The sequence below is a fragment of the Entelurus aequoreus genome, linkage group LG10 (assembly GCF_033978785.1).
Source record: "Entelurus aequoreus isolate RoL-2023_Sb linkage group LG10, RoL_Eaeq_v1.1, whole genome shotgun sequence".
In the NCBI taxonomy this organism is placed as follows: Eukaryota; Metazoa; Chordata; class Actinopteri; order Syngnathiformes; family Syngnathidae; genus Entelurus; species Entelurus aequoreus.
The window spans coordinates 55,317,938-55,327,078 of NC_084740.1; the positions used below are offsets into that span (position 1 = coordinate 55,317,938).

General features: G+C 35.8%; 1 protein-coding gene across 1 annotated transcript in view; it reads right to left on the reverse strand.

The window, feature by feature from the left end:
* wnt7bb (wingless-type MMTV integration site family, member 7Bb) overlaps positions 1-3,892 on the reverse strand; it is a 115,785-nt gene extending 111,893 nt beyond the window's left edge. Inside the window, exon 1 of the mRNA XM_062061231.1 lies at positions 3,749-3,892. Within this exon, the coding sequence (XP_061917215.1) occupies positions 3,749-3,831 (83 nt within the window). The 5' untranslated portion in view covers positions 3,832-3,892. The remainder of the gene's footprint in view (positions 1-3,748) is intronic.
* Between the last annotated feature and the right edge of the window lie 5,249 nt (positions 3,893-9,141).

Below are 9,141 nucleotides of genomic sequence, written 5' to 3' on the forward strand. Positions count from 1 at the left end.
CTAGATTTCTTACACTGACATCCTTCAGCAAAAATCAACAGGAAGTTTGCAATTCCCCCTTCAAAACAAAGTTTTGTAAAAACAGTCACCTTTCCCTCTTTGAGCTATAATTTGACCCCCTTAACATGCTTCAAAACTCACCAAACTGGACACACACATCAGGACTGGCAAAAATTGCGATCTAATAAAAAAAACCAACCCCAAAACTCAAAATTGCGCTCTGGCGCCCCCTAGGAAGAAAATACAGACAAAACTGCCTGTAACTTCCAGTAGGAATGTCGTAGAGACCTGAAACAAAAACCTCTATGTAGGTCTCACTTAGACCTAGATTTCATACAATGACATCCTTCAGCAAAAATCAACAGGAAGTTTGCAATTCCCCCTTCAAAACAAAGTTTTGTAAAAACAGTCACCTTTCCCTCTTTATAATTTGACCCCCTTAACATGCTTCAAAACTCACCAAACTGGACACACACATCAGGACTGGCTAAAATTGCAATCTAATAAAAAAACCAACCCCAAAACTCAAAATTGCGCTCTAGCGCCCCCTAGGAAGAAAACACAGACAAAACTGCTCCTAGGAAGAAAACAGACACAAGTGCCTGTAACTTCCAGTAGGAATGTCGTAGAGACATGAAACAAAAACCTCTATGTAGGTCTCACTTAGACCTAGATTTCATTCACTGACAACCCCCAGCAAAAATCAACAGGAAGTTTGCAATTCCCCCTTCAAAACAAAAGTTTTGTAAAAACCGATCACCTTTTTTTTCAAACATTATCTCCTCTGAGCGTGTTTGTCGTGTCGGCTTCAAACTAGCACTAAAACTAAAAGCTTTAATTTTTTTTGTTTGTTTTTTAAATAATGAAAAAAATAAAAAATAAATAAATGGCGTATTCGGGGAATGCACGGAAAAAAACATAATTTACACTTAGACTAAGACTTAGACTTCCTTTTCCTTGTCATTCAAATTTGAACTTTGCAATACAAATTAGAACGGAATTTTGTTACATTAGCTCATGGTAGTGCAGGATAAAAAGGCAATAAGGTGCAGATATAAATAAATACCGTATTTTTCGGACTATAAGTCGCACCGGCCGAAAATGCATAATAAAGAAGGGAAAAAACATATATAAGTCGCACAGGAGTATAAGTCGCATTTTTGGGGGAAATGTATTTGATAAAAGCCAACACCAAGAATAGACATTTGAAAGGCAATTTAAAATGTCTAAAGAATAGTGAACAACAGGCTGAATAAGTGTACGTTATATGAGGCATAAATAACCAACTGAGAAGGTGCCTGGTATGTTAACGTAACATATTATGGTAAGAGTCATTCAAATAACTATAACATATAGAACATGCTATACGTTTACCAAACAATCTGTCACTCCTAATCGCTAAATCCCATGAAATCTTATACGTCTAGTCTCTTACGGGAATGAGATAAATAATATTATAATGTGTTAATCATTTCACACATAAGTCGCTCCTGAGTATAAGTCGCACCCCCGGCCAAACTATGAAAAAAACTGCCACTTATCGTCCGAAAAATACGGTAGATGACTGCACAGATAAATATATTGCACTTTTGCATATGCATCCAGGTTTATGGATGTATGTTATATTGTCTTTATATTCCAGCAACTTCATACATTTTTGGGGTGACATCTTTGACATCTTAATGGCGAAAAAAAAAAAGTACTTTTACTATTTGTTTCTTTCTGTGAAACAGTTCATTTCAAACATCCATGCATAATAATAATACTAATAATATGTTATGTTGTGTCACACTGACTTGTTCACCGTTACAGACAATCATCAGCAGTCTTCATTTAGGGCAGCTGTTCACTATTCAAACTTTCAACAAAATCTCGTGCTAAATCGTCATCAAATGATGTGCAGCGAGAGTTTATGCACATATTCTAGAAGCGACCTGCCGGAGACCCCAGCGTTCAACACCGCAGGTCAACACACATATTTCTCATAACCCTTTTTTTATAAAAAAATAGGTTCAATTCTTTGTAAGAATACAATTTAAAAAACGAGCAGCGTAGCACAAATGGCCCCCAGGCCACGCTTTGGACACCCCTGGTTTAAATGGAAATAGGTGTGTTTAGCTGGCGCTGGCATTTCCTGCAGGTTGCCATGGCAATATCACTCACTGGCCACACGCAGGCTCCATCTAGTGGTATGCCACTTAGATGAAATACTCAAACACAGTGTTACTGTTCAAACTGTGCGTAACGTTACAGTAGCCACAAATATTAGATCTACTTGTTGAATAAAACCTCTGCCTTGTTTTTTGATTAATATTCAGGCCTACTACGCTACTGTATTTTAATGTTGGTCATTATGGTGGTACTTAATGAATACTTAGGTCTACTACGCTACTGTATTTTAATGTTGGTCATTATGGTGGTACTTAATGAACACTTAGGTCTACTACACTACTGTATTTAATGTCGTCATTATGGTGGTACTTAATGAATACTTAGGTCTACTACACTACTGTATTTAATGTTGTCATTATGGTGGTACTTAATGAACACTTAGGTCTACTACACTACTGTATTTAATGTTGTCATTATGGTGGTACTTAACGAACACTTAGGTCTACTACACTACTGTATTTAATGTTGTCATTATGGTGGTACTTAATGAATACTTAGGTCTACTACGCTACTGTATTTAATGTCGTCATTATGGTGGTACTTAATGAATACTTAGGTCTACTACGCTACTGTATTTAATGTTGTCATTATGGTGGTACTTAATGAATACTTAGGTCTACTGCACTACTGTATTTAATGTCGTCATTATGGTGGTACTTAATGAATACTTAGGTCTACTACGCTACTGTATTTAATGTTGTCATTATGGTGGTACTTAATGAATACTTAGGTCTACTACACTACTGTATTTAATGTTGTCATTATGGTGGTACTTAATGAACACTTAGGTCTACTACACTACTGTATTTAATGTTGTCATTATGGTGGTACTTAATGAATACTTAGGTCTACTACACTACTGTATTTAATGTTGTCATTATGGTGGTACTTAATGAATACTTAGGTCTACTACGCTACTGTATTTAATGTCGTCATTATGGTGGTACTTAATGAATACTTAGGTCTACTACGCTACTGTATTTAATGTTGTCATTATGGTGGTACTTAATGAATACTTAGGTCTACTGCACTACTGTATTTAATGTCGTCATTATGGTGGTACTTAATGAATACTTAGGTCTACTACGCTACTGTATTTAATGTTGTCATTATGGTGGTACTTAATGAATACTTAGGTCTACTACACTACTGTATTTAATGTCGTCATTATGGTGATACTATTTATGATTTTCAGTCTTAACCCTAACCGTGTTTGTAATGCTCCAATAATGACTTTTTATTCGTCACAAGGTGCTCTAATCGTTGTTTTAGATGAGTGCGTTTAGGTGTCCTTGGCACGGCCTGATTGTAAAACTAGAACCCACTTTTTGTGCGCATGTCACCTTTTTGCTTTGAAGTTAAAAAGAGAAAGAAAGATGACTGAGAAAGTGCGCGCGCAGCATTTGGCGCTAATGGACTAATTGGCGGGACTGACAGGTAGTACAGGTAATTGGCGGGACTGAGTACAGGTAATTGGCGGGGACTCACAAGTAGTACAGGTAATTGGCGGGGACTCACAAGTAGTACAGGTAATTGGCGGGACTTACAGGAAGTACAGGTAATTGGCGGGACTTACAGGTAGCTGCCGCTGGTGAGGATGAGGAAGATCTGCGGGTAGTAGACTGACAGCAGCACGCTGCGCGACGAGAAGAGGATCATGATGACATGGAGGTGCGGGATAAGGCCAGATGGAGAAAACGCACACTTTCCCCACCACCACCACCACCACCCCCCTCAAAAAAAAAAAAAAAAAAAAAAAAAAAAAAAGTCCCCTTAGTTCCAAATGAGTCCCTCCGCGTCACGTCTACGCCGCTCCGAGGTGCCGTGGCCGTGTGTGCGGGGCCGGGGCCGGGCTGGGCTCTGACATGTCTCCGCTGCAGCGCTCCGTGATAGTGGTGCTGCGTTCAGGGACCGCGCATGGCAGCAGGAAAAGTGGCTGCGCTGCCATTGGGCGGCCGGAGACGACGACTGCAGTCCGCCCACTTTGACAATAGGGGAGGCGGGGAGGAGGGGGCACTGATCCCGGGTTTCATTCATCATCACCCGCCGCCTCCCCTCCGAATATCAACAAACAGTCATCACAGTGCAAAAAAAAAAAAATAAGTAGGGGGGGGATCAGCACATTTTGTTGGCAGGATGAGTCCACAAGTTGGTGTTATATGCAAGCTTTGGACCGGAATATGGCAAATATTCTTATAGCACCAGAACGCTGGAATATCCCACACTGACTAGGTCTTCAAAGGGGTCTTGCAATGTGATTATTGTAGTATTAGTGCACTCTTGTCAAGATATATAGCACTCAACAGTAATAATAATAATAACAACAAAAAAAATACCAAAAAAAATAATAATAATAATAATTTAAATTAAATAATATACATAAAGCACACAGACGTGTGTGTGTGTGTGTGTGTGTGTGTGTGTGTGTGTGTGTGTGTGTGTGTGTGTGTGTGTGTGTGTGTGTGTGTGTGTGTGTGTGTGTGTGTGTGTGTGTGTGTGTGTGTGTGTGTGTGTGTGTGTGTGGGTGTGTGTGTGTTGCTACGGGGCTGTCAGTCAACACCTGCAGGCTCCAGTCGCAGTAAATGAAGAGGGTACAATGAAAGATTTAGTGAGAGTAAAAAGGGGATGGAAGGAATGAGCTAAATGGCTGGGCTTAGTAAACACAGTGAAGCACCACACACACACACACACACACACACACACACACACACACACACACACACACACACACACACACACACAAATTGGAGTTCAACTACTAACTATATGGTAAACACAATACGAGTAAGATTGTAAACTGAGCACTATTGCCTAATGTTGTGTCCAATATGAGTATTTCAAGCACAACAACAAGGTGTTTATTTTTATTTTATTTTATTTTTGCAAAATAAAGCAAAAGTGTGCTGCAAAATATAATGGAACTTTAGTTTGTGGTGGAACATTTGGGCCCCGAGGTCAAGTACAGGGATTAGCAATATTAACTATGAACAATAAAACACTGAATATCAACAACATATGAACATCGCTCCTTTTTTACGTGGGATTTACAATAATAACTATGAACCATAAAACACTGAATATTAACAACATATGAACGTCGCTCTTCTTTTACGTGGGATTTACAATAATAACTATGAACCATAAAACACTGAATATTAACAACATATGAACATCGCCCCTCTTTTACGTGGGATTTACAATATTAACTATGAACCATAAAACAATTAATATTAACAGCATATGAACATCGCTCTTCTTTTACGTGGGATTTACAATATTAACTATGAACCATAAAACACTGAATATTAACAACATATGAACATCGCTCCTCTTTTAAGTGGGATTTACAATATTAACTATGAACAATAAAACACTGAATAATAACCACATATGAACATCGCTCCTCTTTTAAGTGGGATTTACAATATCAACTATGAACAGTAAAACACTGAATATTAACAACATATGAACATCGCTCCTCTTTTACGTGGGATTTACAATATGAACTATGAACAATAAAACACTGAATATTAACAGCATATGAACATCGCTCTTCTTTTACGTGGGATTTACAATATTAACTATGAACAATAAAACACTGAATATTAACAACATATGAACATCGCTCCCCTTCAAGTGGGATTTACAATATTAACTATGAACAATAAAACACTGAATACTAACAACATATGAACATCGCTCCTCTTTTAAGTGGGATTTACAATATTAACTATGAACAGTAAAACACTGAATATTAACAACATATGAACATCGCTCCTTTTTTACGTGGGATTTACAATATTAACTATGAACAATAAAACACTGAATATTAACAACATATGAACATCGCTCCTCTTTTACGTGGGATTTACAATATTAACTATGAACCATAAAACACTGAATATTAACAACATATGAACGTCGCTCTTCTTTTACATGGGATTTACAATATTAACTATGAACAATAAAACACTGAATATTAACAACATATGAACAACGCTCCTCTTTTAAGTGGGATTTACAATATGAACTATGAACAATAAAACACTGAATATTAACAACATATGAACATCGCTCCTCTTTTACGTGGGATTTACAATATTAACTATGAACAATAAAACACTGAATATTAACAACATATGAACATCGCTCCTCTTTTAAGTGGGATTTACAATATGAACTATTAACAATAAAACACTGAATATTAACCACATATGAACATCGCCCTTTTTTTACATGGGATTTACAATATTAACTATGAACAATAAAACACTGAATACTAACAACATATGAACATCGCTCCTCTTTTAAGTGGGATTTACAATATTAACTATGAACAGTAAAACACTGAATATTAACAACATATGAACATCGCTCCTTTTTTACGTGGGATTTACAATATTAACTATGAACAATAAAACACTGAATATTAACAACATATGAACATCGCTCCTCTTTTACGTGGGATTTACAATATTAACTATGAACCATAAAACACTGAATATTAACAACATATGAACGTCGCTCTTCTTTTACATGGGATTTACAATATTAACTATGAACAATAAAACACTGAATATTAACAACATATGAACAACGCTCCTCTTTTAAGTGGGATTTACAATATGAACTATGAACAATAAAACACTGAATATTAACAACATATGAACATCGCTCCTCTTTTACGTGGGATTTACAATATTAACTATGAACAATAAAACACTGAATATTAACAACATATGAACATCGCTCCTCTTTTAAGTGGGATTTACAATATGAACTATTAACAATAAAACACTGAATATTAACCACATATGAACATCGCCCTTTTTTTACATGGGATTTACAATATTAACTATGAACAATAAAACACTGAATAATAACAACATATGAACATCGCTCCTCTTTTACGTGGGATTTACAATATTAACTATGAACCATAAAACACTGAATATTAACAACATATGAACGTCGCTCTTCTTTTACATGGGATTTACAATATTAACTATGAACAATAAAACACTGAATATTAACAACATATGAACATCGCTCCCCTTCAAGTGGGATTTACAATATTAACTATGAACAATAAAACACTGAATAATAACAACATATGAACATCGCTCCTCTTTTAAGTGGGATTTACAATATTAACTATGAACAGTAAAACACTGAATATTAACAACATATGAACATCGCTCCTTTTTTACGTGGGATTTACAATATTAACTATGAACAATAAAACACTGAATATTAACAACATATGAACATCGCTCCTCTTTTACGTGGGATTTACAATATTAACTATGAACCATAAAACACTGAATATTAACAACATATGAACGTCGCTCTTCTTTTACATGGGATTTACAATATTAACTATGAACAATAAAACACTGAATATTAACAACATATGAACAACGCTCCTCTTTTAAGTGGGATTTACAATATGAACTATGAACAATAAAACACTGAATATTAACAACATATGAACATCGCTCCTCTTTTACGTGGGATTTACAATATTAACTATGAACAATAAAACACTGAATATTAACAACATATGAACATCGCTCCTCTTTTAAGTGGGATTTACAATATGAACTATTGACAATAAAACACTGAATATTAACCACATATGAACATCGCCCTTTTTTTACATGGGATTTACAATATTAACTATGAACAATAAAACACTGAATAATAACAACATATGAACATCGCTCCTCTTTTACGTGGGATTTACAATATTAACTATGAACCATAAAACACTGAATATTAACAACATATGAACGTCGCTCTTCTTTTACATGGGATTTACAATATTAACTATGGACAATAAAACACTGAATAATAACATATGAACATCGCTCCTCTTTTAAGTGGGATTTACAATATTAACTATGAACAATAAAGCACTGAATAATAACATATGAACATCGCTCCTCTTTTACGTTGGATTTACAATATGAACAATAAAACACTGAATAATAACAACACATGAACATTGTTCCTTTTTTACGTGGGATTTACAATATGAACTATGAACAATAAAACACTGAATATCAACAACACATGAACATCGCTCCTCTTTTAAGTGGGATTTACAATATGAACTATAAAGAAAATAATATTTTATCTGAGTTTTTAAATTAGTTCTCTCGTTGATGATTTGTTTGGTTTTATATTGTCTAGTTATATTTATATGGTAATTATTATTCTGTGACTGTAAATTGTTTGCTTGTTTTCTTATTAATGCTTTTATTTTTTTGTATCGCTCCTCTTTTACGTGGGATTTACAATATTAACTATGAACAATAAAACACTGAATATTAACAACATATTTTACTACTCAGACCAGCTCCTCCATAGTTGTGTATATTTTACTATCAAGCAAAAATGTAACAAACAGCAAAAATATGAATGTAATAAACACCTACAATATGATTTTTTACACTTTTATGCAGAAATGTGTTGTAAAAATGTGCTTCCGCACCGGTTCCTGACACAGGTGTTTGGGGCTGGCTGCTCTGTAAACAAGCCCCGCCCACTCTGCTTTGTTCCTGGTCTGAACTGCTGTGACCTAGATTACTGCAATAAGTCCTATAACACCCAAAAGTGCAGATTTCAACCATTGAAATACTATAGTTCAAGACTTCAAAACATCACTGCACATCATATTCATATGGAAACGGGGTTTGTAATAGCAAATACACTTTTCATGTAAAAGGTGTAAAAAAAAATGATGTAGAACGGGGCCCGCATGTGGCCCACGGACCCTATTTTGCCCAGGTCTGGTCTAAGGGGGGCCCGCCCAACTTTTTTCTGTCGACAACCGATGGGAACTATTTACTGCAATACATGATGTACTTGTGTCCTCAGAGTACTTGTGTACATTCGTGTACTTAGTACTTCCCACCACGGTCCACATTACCAGCGTCTTCCTGGGTGTTCCACGGAGGGAGGGAT